General features: G+C 55.9%; 6 protein-coding genes across 6 annotated transcripts; 3 read left to right on the top strand and 3 right to left on the bottom strand.

The window, feature by feature from the left end:
* Nucleotides 1–880: 880 nt before the first annotated feature.
* On the top strand, nt 881–3,617 carry C8Q71DRAFT_744062 (uncharacterized protein). The gene is made up of 7 exons (XM_047922915.1): nt 881–1,197; nt 1,251–1,481; nt 1,535–1,822; nt 1,872–2,105; nt 2,161–2,532; nt 2,589–2,948; nt 3,001–3,617. The coding sequence occupies exons 1-7, from the start codon at nt 1,169–1,171 to the stop codon at nt 3,218–3,220; spliced, it is 1,734 nt and encodes a 577-aa protein (XP_047781386.1). The 5' UTR covers nt 881–1,168; the 3' UTR covers nt 3,221–3,617.
* Nucleotides 3,618–5,192: 1,575 nt separating this feature from the next.
* C8Q71DRAFT_703235 (uncharacterized protein) lies at nt 5,193–6,296 on the bottom strand (the record flags this gene model as incomplete). The annotated part of the gene is made up of 1 exon (XM_047920305.1): nt 5,193–6,296. A coding segment is annotated over one exon (1,104 nt), but the record flags the coding sequence as incomplete, so codon positions are not given.
* A 189-nt stretch (nt 6,297–6,485) lies between these two features.
* Nucleotides 6,486–7,085, bottom strand: C8Q71DRAFT_695073 (uncharacterized protein; the record flags this gene model as incomplete). The annotated part of the gene is made up of 1 exon (XM_047919905.1): nt 6,486–7,085. A coding segment is annotated over one exon (600 nt), but the record flags the coding sequence as incomplete, so codon positions are not given.
* Nucleotides 7,086–7,837: 752 nt separating this feature from the next.
* On the top strand, nt 7,838–8,546 carry C8Q71DRAFT_855055 (uncharacterized protein; the record flags this gene model as incomplete). Its single annotated transcript, XM_047927137.1, has 2 exons — nt 7,838–7,996; nt 8,052–8,546. 2 exons carry the CDS (start codon nt 7,838–7,840, stop codon nt 8,544–8,546), a joined length of 654 nt encoding a protein of 217 aa, XP_047781389.1.
* A 3,844-nt stretch (nt 8,547–12,390) lies between these two features.
* Nucleotides 12,391–15,501, bottom strand: C8Q71DRAFT_855057 (uncharacterized protein; the record flags this gene model as incomplete). Its single annotated transcript, XM_047927138.1, has 4 exons — nt 12,391–14,032; nt 14,087–14,112; nt 14,163–15,145; nt 15,195–15,501. The coding sequence occupies 4 exons, from the start codon at nt 15,499–15,501 to the stop codon at nt 12,391–12,393; spliced, it is 2,958 nt and encodes a 985-aa protein (XP_047781390.1).
* A 3,805-nt stretch (nt 15,502–19,306) lies between these two features.
* Nucleotides 19,307–21,971, top strand: C8Q71DRAFT_461629 (laccase). Its single transcript, XM_047918684.1, has 13 exons — nt 19,307–19,768; nt 19,825–19,893; nt 19,954–20,074; nt 20,127–20,240; nt 20,295–20,358; nt 20,423–20,515; nt 20,574–20,733; nt 20,788–20,997; nt 21,067–21,123; nt 21,186–21,386; nt 21,441–21,560; nt 21,624–21,744; nt 21,804–21,971. The coding sequence occupies exons 1-13, from the start codon at nt 19,586–19,588 to the stop codon at nt 21,902–21,904; spliced, it is 1,614 nt and encodes a 537-aa protein (XP_047781391.1). The 5' UTR covers nt 19,307–19,585; the 3' UTR covers nt 21,905–21,971.

The raw sequence follows: 21,971 nt of genomic DNA on the forward strand, positions 1-21,971 counted from the left end.
CGTCGTAACCCAGGACGCCCAGAGAATAGAGACCGTCGGACATGTTGACACTTAACTCTGGATGATAACTTATGGAAGCAAGTTGGACCACAGCGAGTCCACTAAAAGTGGCAATTGCGTCTCAGTATCGTCCGCACACCCATGACGGTCTTCATTGCTAATGCTGTCCGTTTGACATAGCAGATGTTCCAGCACAACACTCGGGCTTCTTGGCCGCGTCGCTACACCCAGCTCATTGCAGTCACCGATGCTGACGCTATGACAGCTGTCACTGATGTCAATTGTGGCGAACCTCCGAAGAGATGCTGCCCGACAGCGTTTCTTCCACTAAGACTCACTATATCGGCGCGCCTGGGGTTCAGCGGGTAGGTGGCCCGATGTTGTCCGGTGGTTTTCGCCTTGCGCGAATGGCGCATGCGCGAACGCGAATGGACATCACTGTGTGCAGATTGGATCGTGACGCCGCGACGGAAGCCCCGCCAGACTGGGCAGATCACGGTTTTGGGTAGACGGGAAGTACCACAGCGACGGTGGTGGCCGGAACTGCGATGAATGAAGAGCTTGAGCTAGGCAGTTCCTTGCCCTTCTGGTGTTCAATTTAACTTATCGACCGGGCGCTTCATGGCCGTGGTGACTATTTCTGGCAATCCGCCAAGCGGCGGGCTTGTGGACGGCAGGGTCGCGACGACGAGGCATCGCCGCTGCGACCGTTGCGAAACGCGACAAATTTGGCTAGCGAGACATTGGAGAGGAAAACAAATGGCCGGGGTGGCACAGAGACCACATGGTCTCGATCTTGAATCAGGAGGGTTCCCATATTTGGACGAGGAACAGCTTGTTCGGTGGCATTTTGATTTGATCTTAGTCCTGGGAATGTTGTTCTTTCTGTTTTCCGGAATTCCGGAATTTTCAATTCAATGTTGTCGCTTCTTTGTCGTGAAGGCATATATTATATCTCATCGTTCACGTCAACCCTAGGCCTCTTCCTTCTGACCACCATCCCTGATCCCGCCGCGGCGTCGCGTACCCTCCTTGGCCCTGCCGCTGAGTAGAGTACTCGTTCTGCGTGGCCTCGCTCAGATCGCGATAGTCAGAAAGTGAGAGCGCGTGCCGGTGGCGCAAATCGTAATCCGAACTTATTATCAGCTTCTCTCTTCCCTTCCAGGCGATGACCGAGACGATGTCTCCACCTGCAATGTACGTGACCTACATCGCTTGTGAACACGATCTGACCGTGCTATGTATCGCAGCACACCGCAAAAGCGGAAGGCACACCATTCGCAAGAAGCAAAACCCGACGCGAGCAATGCACCGAGGGATTCTTCTGAGGCTCCCAGCGATGACAGTGAAACTCGACCACCCAAAAATGAATACGAGACTGGTCGCGTCAAGTGCGAAGGATGCGGCGACGAAGTCTCGTTCAGAGACGAGGCCACGGGCGGCTTCACTCTTCAACTTTGGGAAGCGCACCGACTCAACTGGTTAGTCAAGATAAACACCATGCTCTCACAGGCTGATGCGGATACCCTTTTAGCCCGAGTAGTTCGCAGCCACAAATAGCCCACCCCTTGGCACAGTCGGCACAGGCGAAGCAGTCAGCAGACGTTTCATTTGACTCTGAACCCCAGGCAAAGCGCCGCCGATCAAAGCGAACTGAAGAAGAGCGCATCGAATATCTGCGCAGCGACCCTTACGTCGCTCAATTCGAGGCATATCGCGTGTTATGCGCATGTTGTGACAAGTGGATCCGGCTTCGACCGAACTCGACATACTGCTCTATACCTTGGGACGCCCACCGTAAGAGCTGTCTAGCGAAAAAGGCGTGAGTCGTGGTGTCGTCTTCGTCAACTGCTAACCGATGTATGGCTCAGTAAATACTTCCCGGGCGGCGCTAAGACTGTATGCGACGATCGTGGTGCCATCTTTGCTGCAGATCCCAACGTTCGCAAGTTCGACTCCGAGCGCGTGTTGTGCAGGAACTGCGAAGGCTGGGTCGCCATCGGCGTCGTCAACAACGAGCAAGCTGCCAAACTATGGGCGGGGCACCGCGCTTCCTGCCAACGCAACGTTTTCTACGGTCAAGGGAGCAGTGGCCTCGTTATGAGGTATGTGGCTTGTCGCGATCCTAGTTGCTACATCTAATTTACATCGATGGAACAGTGTTGCCCCCAATCCTGCCCTTCAGAATGTGCCGCCGCCGCCGAAGCATTTGCTGGCTTTGGCATCTTCGTCCTCTCTTCCCCCTCCCGTTCCTTCACCGGTTAACGGGGCAGCGTCCTATTCGTCTTCCAGTGATTCGACCACAACCCCTCCCACGACGTCGTTCAAGGACTACAACTCAACGAACCAGGAGTCTCGTCGTCGGACTGCGGAGCAACGTGCTGCGCAGCTGCGCGCCGACCCTCTGGTCGGCGAAGTCCAGCCTACCCGCGTATTCTGTACTATGTGCCATAAATGGGTGCAGCTCCGACAGGACAGCACATACTGTTCTTACCCTTGGGAGCAACATCGGGAGAAATGTTTGAAGCGACAGTATGTACATATGGCTAAGGAAGTGGCCCCATTTGCTGAGAAGCTTGTCTACACAGGCAGGTACATTCCCAGAAGAACGGCGAGCTGAGACCATTCAGTAGTCATTCTACCTCAACTGGGCCCTCCAACATCGTCATGCGATTCGAAGGGGGAAGCGTACCTGGTGATGCTGAATCAGAGGAAGGCGTGGAGTCCACGGACGACGGGGAAAGGACGTTGCATTGGACGGTGCGTCGTGAGGCAAACGAAGGACAGAGTGCAGCGAGCCCGACCATTCGAGCCCTCGTGAGGCCGGGCGCGGGCCCTCGGGGTTCCTCCTCATCGACCATCGATGGGTCAGAAGGTCCGTGGACCGACAGGATGGAAGTTGACCGTTTTCCTGTTCGCCTGGCCGACCTTCAAACACCCAAGGGGAGGTATGTTGTCAAGCTCTCTCGACGAACGTTTGGCTGACTTGCTTCATCGCAGGCTGGAGTACACCCTTCGTGCGGTGACGCACCTCTTCAGTGCGACATATGAGTCGACTGACGAGCTGACCATCGCCGCGCTTGTCACATTCCTCAACGCAGCCATGCCGCCCGACAAACACGAGGATTTTGACACCGCTGAAGTGACGAAGGCGGCGATGGCGTTGCAGGCACGTGGACACTTCGTCTTGGAGGGCGACGTCCTCCGTATCCGGAAGTAAGCAAACCGAAAACCGTTCTTGCTCTCGCATCACGGACATGCCGAACTTTGTAAACAATCTTGTCGACGTACGCATCATCATTCCATCGTCCGCGAACTTGTCTCTCGTGTCACATCTTGGCCTGGAGCACGTCATATATATGTACTGGATGCTCTCGTTGCTTTCTCCTTTCATACACGCGTTCCGGTTATACACACGCCATGTGGTATTGGACAGTCGCAGCATTATTTATCCATGGAGTACGTTGCAGCTGTGCTTTATAGTGTGTACTGTATACGGTAGGCGATGGGGGGAGGTCACGGAGGAGGGTTCGTCGAAGTATGAAAGAATGTATAAAAGGGTCTGAGGCGGTTATATGACTTGATAACTTGTGCCTTTGTGGTTCTCAATACACTCACGATATACCCAATTGTCAAGACAGGTATCGCGCTTAGCCAATTCGCCTCGGATGCAGTACCGTTCCTGGACAGGGTCCACCGCTTGAGTAGCCGTGAGTGAATTAATGACGCTGAAACTTTACGGCTGTCTCTGCCGATGACGAGGCTCGCAGATGTCAGAGGCATTTCCAAATTGCAGGGCGGCAGTTTACCACATACGTTTTGTTCGCACTATGATGCACATACAAATCAAGTCCGCCACTGTGACGCTAAGCACGCCGCGGGAGACGGCCTGTCTGGCGCGTTTCTCCTTCGTCGGCGGATGCAGTGGCGCGCCAAGGATCAAAATCTGGGCGAACAAGGCGATGCGGCCACGACTTGTCTGGATCCTGCTGGCGTCGTGACAGCTATCCGGGGCGCTCGTAGGATATCATCGCCCGGGCCGCGGACATAGAGGTGCACGGTATAGGAAGCAATATCTCACTGAGCAATGCGTACATAGACCGGCGACTCGGAAAGGCGTGACCAGATAGCTACGGATGTCCATCCTACGACATGGGTGGCAGTCGCGACAGATGTAAAAGAATGTAGACACACCGGATGCGTGGCGTACACTGCACCTCGCGCAGACGCGGAGCGTGCTACGCAAGGCTACGCATCGCCGCGACAGCTGTTGATACCAGTGCCAGTGAGCCACTACACTCATTAAGTCGAGCTCACCTATCACTGGAGATGACGCCCTGAGGCCGAGCGTTTGCGACGAGCGTCCGCGCCGGCGGCAGACGCACCCGGGGCTACCGCCGTGCATCTCGAGCTTGTTGTTGCTGTGGCCGCGCAGCGTCCTTGCGCCATCGGGCTGGTCCACTACATATTTGCGCTCGGAGACAGAATGCCGGTCATTGACCTGCCCATCATAATACACGCAAAGCGGCACGCTGGGCCAAAGGAGCGATGCGTTGCACATGTTTATCCTGGATCTAACGCTCATATGTCAGCCTGAGATGATGACCGTGACGACAGGCTGGGTACATCGTCTACACGTACAAGTACCGAGGATGAAACATACGCTTTGGGACCCAGTGGTTATGTGGAAACGCGACCACAGACCGAGAATTGATTGGTGGCTGCGACGTGCAGCAACTGTTCTCAATTCCCTGGAGACATGGCGGCCGTTGTCGAGAGCCTCATGGGGATACGATTCGTGGTGCTAGACCCTGGGTACTATAGTGATATCGCATAGTTCACGTATATCGTCAATGTCAAATGCCCGCTCGGGTCAAGTCGGAGGTTCCTAAAACGCGCATTGTAAGCTCAACCACCCAACTTTCGTGCTAACGAGAATGTGGTAACTCGGATCCTTCGGTTATGCTATGGGTCTGCTTCCAACTCTGTCGAGTATCAGGCATGGCCATCGCCCGAGACTCCCTTTCGGAGCATTTTTTTTTTTTTTTTTTTTGGAAGGCTCTATGTGGGTCGTCGCAGCTGACTATTGGTCAGCCCTCCGATCCAGCCAGCGGGCAGGCCTGGGCCTGCCGGTGCTCCAGGGACAAAATGCATTTTACGCACGACCGGTTAGGTCAGTGTGGGGCTCGGACTTATCCGGGGTCTACGACAGCGCAGATACCCGGGTCAATACCCACTAAAACCCATGGGACTCGCGTCCAGTCATCTTGCCAGCCTAGTTCGTCTCCGATTATTCCGGTCCAGGTCGCTCGGACCGTTTGCCTGTTCTTTGCGAGGTGACCGAAGCGTCTATTCATTGCTAGCAGGTCGAGTTGCAGACGCCTGTTAACCGATGCGTACCATCTTCTGGTTATTTCTCTCTTGGTATGTCTCCATCCGTCTTCGTCCGCGTGTCCGATTGTCCTCTCACATCGCAGCTTCCAGATGAGGTATGCGGCTTCAGGTACAATGGTCCGCCATAGTCTTGCCAGTGGCTCTCGTCTCTTCGTCGGGTTCGGACATGGATACAGGCCCATCCCGGCCGATAGTATGTCTTCTATTTTCAGGTTTCGCCATGACTGTCCTTTCTTCTCCCAGAGTGCTCTGGTGAGGGCCCAGACTTCCTTCCGTCCGTTTGCTCTGCAACGTGTTAGTATGTGCTCCATCGTTTCTTCGACTCCACATATGGTGCATGTTGCTCGCTCCTCGTATCCTGGGATGTGGGTCCAGAAGCTGCCTATTCGGTGTGTCCCGTGTATGCTTTTCCACAGGAAGTCGGTGATCTTCCTGTGGATGTCGCGGCTCCGTAGGCTCCTCCAGAGGGTCGCTTCTTGGACGTCGAGGGTGCCTCTCCGGTCGAGGTGGGTCAATATGTTCTCTACGGTTAATCTGGTTCTCGGCCTGTCGGCCGCTTTCCTAGCCTTCCTTATTCCCCTGTAGGCGACTGCTTGGGTGAGGGCGCCTAGCTTCGCCCCTGAGAGGTTGAACGTTGGGTTTGGGGCGATGGCGAGATGGGTGGGTTCATCTCGTCTGATCAGGTCTTTTGCCATGTCGACTGCATCGTTCGCTAGGCGGAGGTCTTTATCGCCTTTCGCCTCGGCCAGTATGGTGGGGGCGCATCTTTGGCGGAGCAGATTTATGAGCGTTCTTAGGGCTTGTGCGTCAGCGACTCCGAGCCAGCCTCTGTTTTCCCATTTGGGGAGGCGGGATGTGAGGTCTGCTACCAGTCTGCGGGAGGGGCATACTATCCTGAGCGGGACGTCGCCTGGGGTGTCGGCGGCGGCCTTGATTGCTGCTAGGATCTCGCCGCGCCTCCCCGTCTCCTTCTCAAGGGGTTCTATTGGTTTGACCCAGATGCATCTGACGTTCTCTCCGGCGTAGGCTACGAAGCCGGCGTTTTGTTGGCGACGCAGGGCTTCTTGGGGGATGTGGGACTTTCGTAGCTGTCCGTGTACGTATGCCGTGACTTCCCCGTCGTTCACTATGCGTCCTCTTCTCTCTCGGATTGCTGGTGGGTTGTCGTGGGTGTCTGGATTCACGAACACTCGGAAGGCCTCTTCCAAGGGGCCTCTTGTTGTTAGTGACGGGTCGAAGAGGACATCTCCGTTCTCCTGGATGGCCTTTTGGTTCGCGGTTTTCCTGTTCCTTGTCAGAGACAGTCCGTCTGGCGTAGTATCCGTGGTTGGGTTCCACTTGGGGCGGACTTGGGCGAGTAGTTCCGCGGCCCCTCTGCAGCATCTTAGGGGGTGCTTGCATCCGTGGGCCTTGTCCCGTTCGCAGTCCGTGCATATGCAGGAGGTCGGCAGGAAGTCGTTGGATACTCTAAGTGCCTCGATATAGCACGCTCGTCTTGTCGGGGCGAGGAGATCCGCCACATACGTTATCCCGTGTTTATCCCGGAGACAGTTGCTGACGTTTGTGTTGTTTAGACGTCTAAGTTTCTTGGTTGCTCCGAGGTGGTACCAGATGGGTAAGGATTTCTTCATCTGGTTATCGAGTTTGACCGCGGCGAAGCTCACATTATACCTTTTCGCTGTGGTTAACATTCGACAGAGGTATCCGGGGAGCTTTGCCTTGCCTCTCGTAGTCGGTGATGTGACCGAAAGAACCACAAAGGCCACACACAACACACCCGACGAAGGGCGAGCAACGATATGCGAGACCTAGTGGCTAGGAGGGTGTACCGAGATGGTACGATGGTCGATAGTGGAAGGAGCGAGGTCGGCAAGGCTTCGCACAGGCCCGATCTGCTTCTACGACAAGGCAGCGGACGCTTCGAGACGAGTAGACCACGGTCGCGAACCGAGCGAATCGATGACTTGACGACGAGACGAGGGACTAGACGAGGCAAGCGATGGCAGGACGAGATGTAGAGACACCACTCGGGGCGTTGACGAACTCTGACGGACTGACGATCGTACTGACTGACTTCTTGCGTACGGACTGACTGCTGACGGACGTACGACGAACGGACAAGTTGAGAGGGTAAGGGTATCTGGTATTCGAGGGGGCTCGCCCCGCAGTATATACAGGATAGAACAACGCCTACACAAACAGGAAAACACGTGCATATAAATGATCCGAGTCGAACGATACGAGCGCTGTCCAATCGTAGAGGCCAGCACACCGGCTATCGACTTGCCCGGCGAGCACACACAGAATGCGCCAGCATGGCGTAAGACTTCGGGCCCTGTTGAACGTGATTAGCCCCGGGCAACCGCCCGAACGGTACTTGGCTAGCCGTAGCACCGCGACCATACGACCGAGGCTGTCTTGCAGATTCTTCCCCAACACCACCATGCCCAACGTACGCGTCGAACCGACCGCGGAAGCTCACATCGCCCGCTACTACCGCTTGATCGAAGTCATCAAGGGTGAGGCCGCCGTAGAGCCACGTCTCCTGCCCGTATCTCGGGGCGAATGGCTGTCGTGGGCCAACTGCGTTCGTTGGATGCTCGTAGGTCTTCTGTCGCCTTCGTCGGCCAGGGATAGATCCTCACCGGCTTTTCCAGCGCGGTCTCTTCGAGTCCTACTGCAAGGCGGTCACCGATGACCCGAACTCCGTCCCATCGCCGTACTCCTTCAACGACGTCGTCGAGGTCATGAACTACATCGACGAGATCTTCCAGCGCTACAAGCTGCCTCACGACTCGTTGGGCGCACCCTATCCGACCATCGCCTGGTCCGAGGAGTCCGTCCTGCATCGCGAGGCTATTGACGAGCCTCTGGCTCCGGTCGCGTACCAACTCGACCCACTGTATGTGCCGGAGTATCGCCGCTTGCCCGACAACTTCAATCACTTGGCTAACGCCGTCCACCGCCTGAGCGAGGACCAGCAGGAGATTCGTAGGGTTCTCGGGTCGCTCTCTACGAGCGTCGCCGAACTGGGAGGGCGCGAGCGAGGCATTAACGTCGGCGAGCCTGTTCGAGACGCAGCCGGTCGTAGGGGAGGTTTCCGAGGTCGTGGTCGTAACACTGGACCCTTCGGTGGACGGGACTTCCGCTAGAGTCTTCTTAGTGTAGTCGTAGCGTGCTGGCCAATGTCGAGCAATGTCTAAGTCGGTGAACTGCGCGCGTGAGCTCGATACCCCACGAATCGGGGTGTAGTCCAGATGGGAGCGTATCATCGGTTTCCACGTTTGGAGGAAGGTATTGATCTGGGCATTCTTCTTGATTGCTCCAGCGTCCTTTGAGACGTGGAGACTGAGGAGGACATCCACCGCAAAGGCCCATTTCGGTCGATTTTCCGATAAGGTGAGGTATCTCTTTACCCACATAAGATCGATGGCCTCATTCCTCGCTTTGACATCTAGGAGGCCTATTCCACCTTCTTCGAGAGGTTTAGAGAGGGCGTCCATGGCTACGGGAGGGGGTCTATCATCCCATATGAAGGTGCGTATCATGTTCGTTATTGTCTTTTCGATTTCGCTTGGCATGCCTTGCACGGTTGTGAGGTATTGGGTCATGCCTCCGGGGCCCATCTGGACGATGTGTTTCTTCCCCATTAGTGAGGGGTGGCATCGGCCCCATCTTTCTAGGAATACCTCTATCTTTTGTATCGTGGGGGTCCAGACGGCCACTTCGTCGATCTTGTTGCCGATCCATGCTCCTAGAATTCTGACCGGTTCTCCGTCCTCGGCGATATGTGTTGCGGGCGGTATGCTGTTGCTTGGCGACGACCTGTTTATTCTTCTATGCGTCCGTACATGGTTTCTATATTCCTCGCTTCCCACTGGGATGATCTCCGTCTTACCTCCGTTGAACTTCGCCCCGGAGGCCTCGCACCATTGGTTGAGGATGGTCCATAGATCGTCCCATGAGTCTGATTCGGAGAGGAAGGTGGAGGTGTCGTCTGCGAATAGGGTTGCGATGAGTCTTTCCAGGAGGCCTGGGATCATGAAGCCTCTAAGGTTAGATCGCCGTAGGGCGCATGCGAGCGGTTCTATTGCTATGTCAAAGAGGAGGCATGAGAGGGGGTCTCCTTGCCTGACGCCTCTGGTTACTCTGAAGGAGGAGCTTCTCTCTCCGTTTATGATGACCACCGTGGTTGCTGTCTCGTATAGTCTTCGTATTCTCATTATTAGCTTCTGGGGGAAGCCGAAACGTTCCAGCACTCTCCATAGGTAGTCGTGTCTGATTTTGTCATAAGCTTTCTCTTGGTCCAGGGCGACTATCGCTCCGTTTTCTTCTACTGCTTCCGCATAGTCTATCATGACTTTGCACATTTGCGTTTGGTCTGTGATTCTACGTCCCGGGATGAACCCCGCCTGGTCTGGATGGATCACTTTGGTCGCCCAACGTGCGATCCTGGTGGCGGCTGTTCTCGTATAGATCTTGTAATCCGAGTTGAGGAGGGTTATTGGCCTGTAATTTGATATCTCCCGTCGGTCGCTCTTCTTGTATATCGGGCACATCCAGCCCTCTGCGAAGTTTGTTTCTTCGCATACTTCGTGGTGGTCTATGTCCAGGAACAGGATTCTCAGCATGTCGAGGCAGTCTAGCCGGTGCGGGGATTTTGATGTGCTCCCTACCCATTTATCATGGAGTTTCAGCCAGAATTCGTAGGTTAGTCCGTCTAGACCTGCGGCTTTTCCTGATCCTGCTTTTTTAAGGGAGTCGAGTATCTCCTCGCGGGATGGGTCCATCTGGAGCTCCTCCTTGGCTTCGTCTGGTAGTTCGGTTTGGACGTGGTCTAGTGAGAGGTTCGTCGTTGCGGTCCACAGACGTCTTGCTTCGTCGTCATTGTCGATGTCGAGCAGTTGAAGGGATTCATGGTAGTCTCTGGCGAGCTCAGCCATTTTGTCAGATCGCGTCTCGAACGTAGGCAGGATAGAGGTTGGGTCCCTTAGTGAGTAGAAGAGGTCTCTCGGTTTCCGCTCTTTATTTACAGCTGACCAGTATTTGCCAGGGCTTTCAGCATTCAGTATATATCGTGCAGTTGTCGACGCCTGTACAAGCTTATGGCGTTTCCGTTCCAGACAAAGTATTCTGTCTCGTATGACGTTAACTTCTCTTTGTTTCATTTCGTCGTCTTGGAAGTCATCAAGTGCGCTTATATCGTCTATCGCTTTCTGGAGCTTCCGGGTTGCTGCTTCGAGTTTGGGGGTCTTAGTTCGCAGTCTTTCACGAGCTAGGAGACGAGCGGCTTCTTTGAAAGCTTTGAAGATGGTTTGGGGGTTCTTCTGCGTGGTACGGTTGGGGCCGGAGTGAAGTCTCATTTCGTTCCATGCTGCTTCGCCTTTGCGAATCGTGTCGGATATATAGGTTTCGTCTTCGAGGAGGTGGGCCGGCATGCACCATCTGCCCTTTCCAATATATGGTGCTGCGGCCGATGTGAGGCTCGCTGTGACTAGTCTATGATCGGTTTGGACACCTGTGTACAGGATGTTCCATGTGAGCGCCCTCGAGAGGATTTCGTTGGATGCATATATTCTGTCTAGCCTTGATCTCTGCTCGCTCCCTCTCTGGGGGAAGGTGAAGTCCTTGGTGTTCGGTTCGGCTAATCTCCATCCGTCCGCAACCCTCTGGGCTCTCAGGAATTTGCGGAGCGACTGCACCGCACTCGTTGGGTCGGGCTTCGCGGGTAGCCGGTCTATTGATTCTTCTACTATGTTGAAGTCGCCAAGGAGGATATCTACATGGGGAATCGTGCCGTCCCTCGTGAGTTCTTCTAGTTTACGCCAGAAGGAGGTGTTGGAGGCGGTATTGTTTGGGGCATAGACGTTGAGGATAGTGAGGTTGGTCTCGTTGTGCCATCTCATCTTCAGCAGGAGGGCTCGTCCTGGGATGACTACTTGTACTGTTGCGTTGTGCGTGTCTACTAACTCTCTGTTTAGGACGAAAGCAACGCCCTGGGCTGCAGTCGCATTCTCTGCCTCGCAGTTGAAGAGTTGGACGCGTCTTCCGTACAGCCGGTGGATCTCGTCCACCATTCCTGCGTTCAGGTGGGTTTCTTGGAGGCCTAGGACGCCCAGTTTCTTTTCTCGGAGTACTTGGTTGATCGTGTTCCATTTATTTCCATTGTTTCCAGAGAGGTTCCCTCGTCCGCACATATTGAGGGAGCCTACGCAGATGGATGCTTTCGTCTTTCTACCGCGTCGCCTCTCATGTATTCGTGGCGAGTCGCCCTCGCTTGGGATGGGCTCGTCTAGATCTGGTGTTCGTGCAGGATTCTCTGGGGGTGTTCGGCCACTGGGGGAGGTCGTTTGGCCTGCCTCAGTGGTCGCCCTGCCGCCGTGTTCTACCTCCGCGTCATCGATACTTCCATGGACAGGGGGCATGAAGGGGTCTCCTCGGTGGTAGAGAGGGTTGCCGTTTGCCTGTGATTCATCCGTGTGTGGTTGTGTGGTGTTAAGTGTGTTGGCCGTTGTTATGCATACCACCCGCTACAACGATGCGCGGGCGGGGGGAGCCGCTCCTGGACTCCTCAGGGGACATGCAGACGCGCTTTGGTCAGGCCTCGGCGGTCGTGCTTCGCCAGACTAAGGCCGGGCTAGTCTAATAGAGCCCTCGCTGAGTGGGGAGAGAAGGTCTACTACTGGCGTGGGCTTTCCTGTCCCGCGTACGGTCAGTATATGTGGGCTCCGCCGTCAGTAGCAGCCGGTCAGTTGGTTTGTTTTCGGGTCGTCTTGTCGTTGGTTCCGCTTCGCTGATCTTACCGTCTTTCTTTACACTGCATCGTGCGCGGGCGAGTTGCATCGTAGCTGATCTTTCGTACAAGATGGTGATATACGTTACATAGTGGAGGGCCAAGGAGTGGGGCTCGCGTTAGCTAGTTGTTACATACGTGGGGCATGGGATCGCATATGGTCAGGTTGTTGTATGTGGTATGGTGGCATAGTCATCGGTCGTCTAGTGAGCCCACCCTTCATCGTCGTTGTAGCGGCGGGTTATGCGCGGCGTACCTTCCGTTCTCGCTCGATCCGCCGTGTCCTGGCCTCTGCCCTGGCCGCGGCCTCCTCGACCGCGGTTGCCTCGGCCGCGTTGTCCACCTCGTCCCCTCTGCGCTCTCCCTTCGTTACGCGACGTTTCCGGGCGCCCTCGGCTAGCGACTTCATCGGTTGTGGGGCCGTTCCATCCCGGGACCGTGGGCAGGTCGCAGAGGCCGACCGGGTGGTCGGCCGAGTGGCATAGCTTGCATTTGAAGGTCTTTCGGAGGAGGACTGCCTTCGCGCCGTTTTCCGTGGAGAAGGGCTGTTCGCGGACAGCTTCACGCCAGATATACCAGTCGCGGGGATGATACGTCGGGGACTCACAATAGAGCTGGATAAGCGGGTCCGAGGCTCCTCCCGTCGTCTTTCGTGGCATGATACGTATGTAGGCGGAGTTAATGGTTAGTTCAAGCGCGACGAGGGCGGGGAGGTCGCCCCATTTGCTTCGAGGGCCGGCCGCCTTGTCGAGGTTGATGGCTTCAAGCGTACGGCTGCGAAGTGGCTCCCGTCTGAAGCCGGCGCGGAAGTGGGGGAGGATCTGTTCTGCCTTCATTATGCCGAAGGCGGCCTTCTTTTCGAAGGAGCCCATCCACGTCGAGGGGGCCAGCGATAAGTCGACGAAGCGTACTTGGAGGTCCTTAGTGACGTGCCACTTCTTCCTCAGAAGGGTTCTTCGTTGGACTGTGGTGATGCCCTGTAGTAGGATATAGATGGGGTCTTCGTTGTCCTTTGGTGGCTGTCCGTCCGCGGTGTCGGCGTCGGGAAGGTAGAGTTCCGGGTTGGGGATGTTGTACTCTTCCTTAAGGGTGTCCTGAAGTCGTACTATCCTGTCTAGGCTGTCGGGGTCGTTGTCACGTGCTCCGTGGCCCGCGAACGAGACCAGGAGGCCCGGGCGTGGGCTGGACAGCCACTTCGAGGCCTGCTTCTGGCACTGTCCGTCTTGTTTGAAGTAGAAGGACTCTCCTTGGATCGCCCTCCAGCCGCCGGGGGGCGCCGGGGTAACGGCGGCTGGCATCCATTCCTGGTACAGCAGATTTGCCTGGCCGTCGTCCTCGTCCTCCTCTTCAACATCGTCCTCGTTCGCACGTTCGTTCTGGGGGGCGTGTATTGGGGGGTCGGGGATCTCGTGGCGGTGGTATCTGACGCTCGCCGGGTCGCCGAAGGTGTGCCTTACTTCTTCGTTGGTGAAGCGGAAGTGGACCGGGGCTGTCCCTGGTGGTGCGAGATTGGGTGGTGCTGCGTTGGACGGGCCGGCGTTGGATGGTCCGGCGCTAGGCGGTCCGATGTTGGACGGGCCTGCGGTGGCATTGTTGACCGGGAGGCGGTGGTGGCGGCGGAATTGCTGCACAGTGCGGGAGGGGGCTGGACGACCGGGCCGGCTGCTAGGTAGGGTACTATGAGGAGCAGGGGGGTCCGTAGGGTTGGCCCGCGGCTCCTCGTCAACGTCCATGGTGTTCTCGTCCTGCTCGGGTTGGTGGGGAGCCGCTGGGCGAGCCGTGACGTACGATAAGACAGAGGCACGGGAGGACGGGCGGGCGTGGTTCAGCCCGACGGTAGACGGTCTGAGTCGCGCAGTTAGTGGTCGTGGCAGCGGCGTGGCCTGTCGGGAGTGGTACGTGTATGCGTCCGGCCTCCTTGGCGTCTGTTTCCCCGTGTAAGTTTTAGATGGGGAGGCTTATGACTATCACGTACTGGGGCCGCTATCGGCTGTTCAAGACCGTTCGGGTAGTCTTGCTTCTGCCCTTGGTTTCGAGGCGTCGGCGTCTGGTTGTCAGAGCGGTTCCTGGCCGCTAGACCGTTGGTCGGAGGCGGAGGGGCGCCGTACACCTGGGGGTCTCCGACTGACGGTGGTGCGGGCGCCGAGGTCGCAGTTAGTGGGTCGTTCAGCAGGGTGCGGAGGGAGGCTGGGAAAGCCATGCTTCGTCCGAGGGAGGGGTTCTGCCCGAAGTGCGGCTGGGGGACTCGGCTGAAGTCGGGGTACTCGGTGTTCCTGATGTACTCGTTGATGATGGGGTCGCCGAAGGGGGCCTGTGGGGGCATGGCGTGCATGGTGAGTGCGGGTTCGTTTCTAGCCAGCGCTCGGCCTCCCCAGAAGAGTTCTTCTTCGACGGTGGGGTGTTCCCACTGAGGGTTGAGAGATGTGTCCCATTGGGCCGGAGGAAAGTGGAAGGGGGGAGGCCTGTTCTCCGGGTTGATCGTTGCGGGGTCAAGCCCGTGGTAGGCGTCCATATCGCCGATCGTGGGCTCCCGGTCAGAGTTATACCCAGGCGTCAGAGAGAGGTCGTCACTTAGAGGGGTCGCCGTCCTAGAGAAGGATGCCCCGGATTGGCTCGGTGGCTCGGCCGTTGGCTTCGGACGGGAGGAGGTCCCAGCATCGTCCGCCGCGTCGTTGGTGCGGCGACGTTTGCGGGGGTTAGAGGCGGTGTGTGGTTCGAGGACCGTGAGGGCAGGGTCGACAGTGGTGGGGTGCGTAGGGAGGCCAAGGCCTATGTGTGCGATCGTGGTCTTAACCGCCTTCTTCTTCTTCTTCTTCTGCTGGTTGTCGGTCTGCACCAACGGCGGGGCCTCTATGGCTACAGCGGGTTCGACTCGCGTCTCCACCGGGGGTAGCGTCGGTGGCTCGGTGACGTTCGTGGACTCAGAGGTCGCTACCTGGTCGCCTGGGGTTGCCAGCGCTGTTATGTTGTTAATAATGTAGTGGTTCAGGGGTGTGGGACGTCATACCCTGAACGATGTCTTGCATTCTGGTCGACGCCGCCTTTTTGGCCGCTTCCTTCTTTTTTGCGGCGTCCTTCTTCGCAGCGTTCGCAGCTACTTCCGCGAAGGAGGGGGAGCCTGGGCGCCCAGGGGACGGCCTGGGAGTGTTTTCTGGGGCGATTGAGGAGGTTTGACCTCCTTGGGCGTTGCCGGGGTTGGCGTCCGTCTGCATAGTCTCCGCATGGGCGGTCTGGGCTTTAGGGCTCTTCTGGAGAGACGAGGTTGGTGCGAGAGCGGGGGAGGCCGAGCGGCGTACTAGGGAGTTGGGGTGCATTGTGAATTCGCGAGCTGGAGTGCTGGTTAGGCGGATGCGTGCGTGGATTCTGGTGCGACGGAGGGCGGGACTTTGCCTTCGGTTTTTGTTCTCGTTTTTCGCTCCTTCGGGTTCCTTGTTCGCGTCGATGCGATCGGTGCGGGTAGGGTATTCGTGCGAGTTCTTGTTCTTTGACCGTTCGCGAGTCAAGGTGTTTGGTTCGTGTCGTCCGTGGGGGTACGATTTCCCCTTACATTCACCGGATGAACGGTTACTCGGGTTGGGTAGGTTGATCTGGGTCTCACCGTCTAGGTTGGCCAATGGCGCGTATGCGTTTCCTCACATAGTTCATTCCGGCGGTGGCGCGTTCTCATTGAGGGTGGATGCCGAGCTCGCAGGTTCGGCATCGTCGGTGGTGGCGTGTTGGTCCGCGGTTGGCGGCGTGGCGTTTCTCCGGGTCTCATTGGCTGCCCTTCTTGCGCCGCTTCCATTCATGTGTCGTGTGGCGGGTTTTGGGGGGCCGTATCTGCGAGGTTGGTCGGGGCGCCTTCTTTTGTGGGCTCTCCTGTCACCTGTTTCGGTTCTGCGAGCTGGTTCAGTGACTTCTGCTCTTTGGGCTGACACGTTAGAGATCCTGTCAAGGCGCTCCTTGTAGGTACTCATCTCGCCCTCCTCGATCTCAAACTCGTATGGGTTTTCATCGTCTTGGTGAAAGAGCGGGATGTGGTTATAGGACTCGTGCGGTGGTGGGAGCTTGCTGAGAGCTGTGTAGCTCCGGTGGTGGGTAAAGCTCTCGAGGTCTTCTAGATGGGCCCATGGGATCGGGACGCGTAGGTTGCACGGGAGTGGGGCGCCGGTGATCGCGAACGTGACCCAATGTCGACTTAGGCCGGTTGTTGCCGAGAGTCGTCCCACTCCGGTCTCCTCTGTTCCCGTTGACAGCGTAATTCTGCTTCCCTTTCTGAGTTGGCATGTCGGTCTTTCGTTCGCGACCCAGGTGAGTCCTCGGCCGTTTCCGAGGGATGGCAGGGGAAGGATTCTAACTTGGGTTATTTCTGTAGGGTTATTGGCGAATTCTGAGAGTTGCGGGAGGGGGATATACAGGTGTTGTGTTTGTTGTTGGGTATGTTGCACTCTGCTTCCCTGGGGGTCCCCATTGTTAATCGCTGCGTTCCTTTGGTATTTGGTAGTCCTCTTGGTTCTCATGGAGGAGGTTTGGTGGGGGACGGGTTGGTGGATGTGGTGGATGTGGTGGTTCGTTTCTCTCATCGTATGTGCGTACGTTTCGTTTAAAACTTGTAATTGAGCGCTTTATAGGGTTACGTGTGCATATGCCACGCTTAAACGCTCGTTTGGATTCATTCACACTGTTCGCTTCATATTTTGTGGCTGCCAGCAGCCTGCATCCCCTGTGGCAGCAGGGAGGCAATTTTGGGTATTGGGTGTTGGTGGCCAAGATTGGCACGTTGCATGCTTGTTCCGGCGGCTGATGTGTCCGCGGGACGCCGTCAGTCACCTGATTGATTATGTCTATTTGTAATGTGGCTTATCTCTTGCCGCTGGTGACTTTAGGCGCTTGGGGGCGGGGGGGCGTCCGAATACTATGCAGGTGGAGATTGTGGCTTAAACTCTATTTAGGCGCCATGCCGTATCAATAACGCGGTAGGGCAGCGTAGAGGAGTTTCGGGCGGGCAGCGGGGCTCGTAAGATCTACGCTGAGGCTGAGAGTTGTGGGGTGGGTTTCGGTGGTGGGGACACATGTACGATGGGAAGTGATTCCTCCCCTTTCGGGGTGGGGCGGGCTCATGGGTATGAGTTCTCGTATTTGCCCAAGGCCGCGACCGTGAGGTCGTGCGGGCCTTTTTGCGCATGTTGGTTTCATCCCGAAGGATTACTCACACCCCGGACCACGAGAAGGTCTGCGCTGGACTCGTCGAGTAGGACGAGCCCTCCCGGGGCCCCTTTCGGAGCATGATTGTTAGCGAATCGCAGGCATACTTTCTGGAGCGCAGATAGTTAACGCCGAGAAGCTGAACACGTATGCACTTACCGTAACTAGACCTCAGTCCACCGCTAATTTTCAGCCACGTAAGAGCGGCACTGGCGGCAAGTACTGGATAGTAAGTAACCCATTCGTGAGCTCTGCGAAGAAAGGTGACGGCATCCAATGCAAAAATGAGGGACCCCGCACATGGGCACGGTACCTTACGTCAGAGGCATGTTCTGTGCTCGTACATTCTTGCCCCGAGCCTTTCAGTTTCGACACTGGTGGTGCCTTGCACTTGACGCCCGAAGTGACAAGCCGCACTGCTTGGTATACGAGTCTCGGTCCCGAGGGCAAGGAGCAGGCCCCTCAGACGCGGGAGAATTCTCGAGATACAGTCCCACTTTGCCGACAAAACCAATAATCGAAATCGTGTACAAGTTACGTGACTACGATTTACATAACTGTGGGATGTCTCGGTGAGCACAGCTTGAGCATTCAAAACTATTCTCGCACCAGGGCGCGGGAGTCGGATGCATCCCCATCCGCAAGTGGGATGAGCGGTACCGATGACGCTAGGGAAGGCCGACACACGCAACGCATGAACGAGCGCATCGTTCGATCGATCATATGTCAAGTGCAGAACAGTTACCTCCAGCTGTGCCCCTCTGTCTGTGCCTCTGTCACGGAGCGGTGCGACTGCAGAATCCATTGCGCTGGTGAACGGTTCGGACTAGTAGAGTCACCGCATTGCCGCCGATTGACGAGAAAGGGCGCGAAATTCCCGGCGCGTGCAGTGGTACCTCTTGTCGGTGCGGCTCGAATGCGACGCTGTCGCTGATCCGAGAATATTTGCGATGGCAGCGGTAGGGGGGACACAGTATGAGGCATTCATGGTGACTAGCGTTGTAACCAGGTCGCACCGGGGCCGCACCACCCACTTGTCCGTCGGGCTTTTGCCAGCGTTGCCATAACGGGGTGTTGCCACCCTCGGCATCTCGGCGCACCCCAGATACCAGTGCCGCTGAGTTTCACGCGAGGTCGCATCTTGAGCGTCGCCTGGGCCCCTCTTGACCAACTCAGACTAGCGTTCGCTCACAAAGCGGTTTGGAGGACCAGTGATTCTGGGTCAAGCATGCAAATAATGACGCGCAAAGTCGAGTCACCATTCAGAGTCCTCTTCAGCCGTTCCTAGTCTGAGCTGACCATCGCAATACTAATATGCAGGTTTCAGCACTGCTGCGTATGTCGAAGACATCGGGCAATGTTCGGCACATGATGGATCACAGCAGTCAGGCTATGTTTTGCTGGCATTTCTGTCAATTCTGCTCTAGCTGGAACAGGTGTTGACTTTTGGCAACACCGGCGAGTTCCCTCACGGGTCTCATCCGCCTGACAGTGGGCACAATAGCAGTGACGGTATGTCTGGGACTCAGTACGACATGTCAACTTACGACAACGACGCTGTCAGGCTTTCTGGAACAAAATCGCCTGAATCATCGAGGGCCACTGAGCTAAGTCTTACCAGCTAGCTTCGGGCGATCTACCGAGCTTCTTGAAGATTTTATGTCATATGTTTGATATTCCTTTGAGTGGAAACCTCGGGATGCGGCTTTCATCACAGCACAAGGCTTCCTACGAGAGTGAGCTTCGTTGATACACTATTTCAAAATGCCACGCTGACTTGGTCGATTTCACAGCTTGTACCGCGGTTGTTGTCGCCACCATCCCTGCCAAATGCCAATGCCTCAACGTTCTGTCATCGGCCGAGCTTGTGGTAATTTGTATGTCGGTATCCTCGATATGTCCCTGGAGTAATGGAAACTAAACCACTTTGGACAGAGGTACCATGCGGTTCGAAACGCTCCTGCCAGGCCAGCGCAACCGCAATACACACAAACAGGCACACTGTCACTTCGACCCAGTCGAATGACTCTGGGCTTGATTTGCAGCTATGTCGATACTCCTGGTTCCGCTAACTCACGGGACAGCCGATGCATAGGGAGCAATAGTAGCTCTACGACCGCTACTCGGCGCGCCAGCTCAATGGTATAAGAGTGCCCGCGAAATTGCTTCATCCTCAGTCTCCTTCGATCCAGCGGTTTCTTTGCTAGCTTAGAGATGACGTTCACTTTACTTTCCTTCGCTCTCGCAGCTCTTGGGTTCGCGAACACCGCTTCTGCGCAAATCGGGCCCGTTGCAGTCCTACCTATCATTAATGCAGAAGTCAACCTCGACGGTTTCCCTCGACAGGCCGTGCTTGCGGGTGGTACTTTCCCTGGGCCAACTATCAAGGGAAACAAGGCAAGTACTAGGCCGCTTTGTACCAATGGCGCACCCTTAACTGATGAGTTCTGTAGGGGGACAACTTCCAGATTAACGTACAGAACTATCTCACTAATGAGACCATGGACAAGACCACTACTATCGTCAGTTGACGCTGTATACGTTTCTTACCTGACCTCTGACGTGTCCGTGAATTCTCCTAGCATTGGCACGGTATATTCCAACGTGAAACTAATTGGGCAGACGGCCCGGCCTTCGTCACTCAGTGTCCGATTGCCTCTGGTGATTCTTTCCTCTACGATTTCAACGTCCCTGATCAAGCCGGTAAGAACTCGTCTACCTTGTGGTATACCCATGGCTGACTCGTCCGCTTCAGGCACCTTTTGGTACCATAGTCACTTGGGGACGCAATATTGCGACGGTCTTCGTGGGCCGTTCATCGTGTACGATCCGGAGGACCCTCATGCCGACTTGTATGATGTCGACGACGGTGAGAATTGACGTAGTGCTTCCATGAATCTCATTGATCACACACATTCTCTAGAGACGACCATCATCACACTTGCCGATTGGTATCATACGGCTGCCAGTTTGATCACACCTCCGGCGTGAGTGAAATGCGAGTTGGTCGATGGAAATACACTAGTACTGAACAGTTCTGCGCATTAACAGGGACCCTAACTCTGTCCTCATCAACGGTTTTGGTCGCCAGGCAAACGACACGACCTCCCCCCTGGCTGTCATCAATGTCGAGCAAGGAAAGAGGCAAGTCTCTCTCAACACCACTTCTGAAACGTTCGTTGACGTCATTGACATCTTGCAGGTACCGCATTCGTCTTATCTCCATCTCGTGTGATCCGTATTTCAACTTCACCATCGACGGCCACAACTTCACCATCATTGAGGCCGACGGCGAGAACACGGAGCCGCTGCCCGGCATTGACGAAATACAGATCTTTGCATCCCAGCGATACTCATTCATCGTACGTCAACTTTTCCTGGCCTGGATACACTGGCTGACGCTTGGTGGAATGCAGCTTGATGCTAACCAGCCGATCGACAACTACTGGATTCACGTCCTTCCGGAGATAATCGGAAATCCTGGGGCTCCCCCTACTCCTCCTGGCCTGGCTATACTTCACTACCTCGGTGCACCCGTAGTAGACCCCACTGCCGACCCCAACGAAGTCCCAACGCCCGAGAATCCTCTCTTCGAGCCCAACTTGCACGCGCTCGGCGGACCCGCAGTACGTCGCGCTATGTTTGGACTAATGATGCACGCACGGCCACTGACGTAGATATTTGTATTGACACAGCCTGGCGAGCTGGATCCGGATTGTGCAGAATGCGACCTTGTTCTGAACTTCACCTTCGTAAGCACTCTTCTACTTGTAGCACCTCCGCTGTGACTCACCATATATGTTTCTACGCCTAGAATACACCCAACTTCTTCGTAAACAATGTCACCTACGTTAGCCCTACGGTTCCAGTCCTCCTCCAAATCCTGGGCGGTAATTACACCGCTCAGGACCTCATGCCGCAGGGTAGTGTGTACACTCTGCCGCGCAACCAGACGATCCAGATAACCATGCCCGGTGGCGTCCTGGGCATCCCGCACCCGCTTCACCTGCACGGCGTCAGTGCAATTCGTATATCACCCACTGAGTCAATCTGACAAAATCCGTTTCAGCATTCCTTCTCCGTCATCAGGAGCGCCGGCAGCAGCGCGACGAATACGATTAACCCTGTCCGCCGGGACACTGTCAGCATTGGGTCCTCTTCTGCCGATCAGGTCACCATCCGGTTTACGGTAAGCTAAGCGCTTCTATATCTTCGATAACATTGCTGATCTCCCCCCCCCCCCCCCCCCCAGACCGATAATCCCGGCCCCTGGTTCCTGCATTGCCACATCGACTTCCACCTTGCCGCTGGCTTTGCTGTGGTTATGGCTGAGGACCCCGCGGATGTCCCGAGCTATGTGAAGCCCATTCCCCGTAAGTCGAGCTCGTTGTTTTGGCATTCAGACAGCGTGTTGACTACTTTCTTTTTGCAGCCCAATGGGACCAACTTTGCCCTATTTATGATGCTCTCCCGGTGACAGCGCAGATTCTTACCCCTCTGGCTGCTAATTTGAGCACCTATACGCTGACTTGAGACGGCGACTTCGCTCACATTCCAACAACTCTACACCAGTCAATCTTTCAGCTTCAGTATTTAACGC

Source organism: Rhodofomes roseus (assembly GCF_022264815.1).
Source record: "Rhodofomes roseus strain CIRM-BRFM 1785 chromosome Unknown C8Q71scaffold_5, whole genome shotgun sequence".
NCBI lineage: Eukaryota > Fungi > Basidiomycota > Agaricomycetes > Polyporales > Fomitopsidaceae > Rhodofomes > Rhodofomes roseus.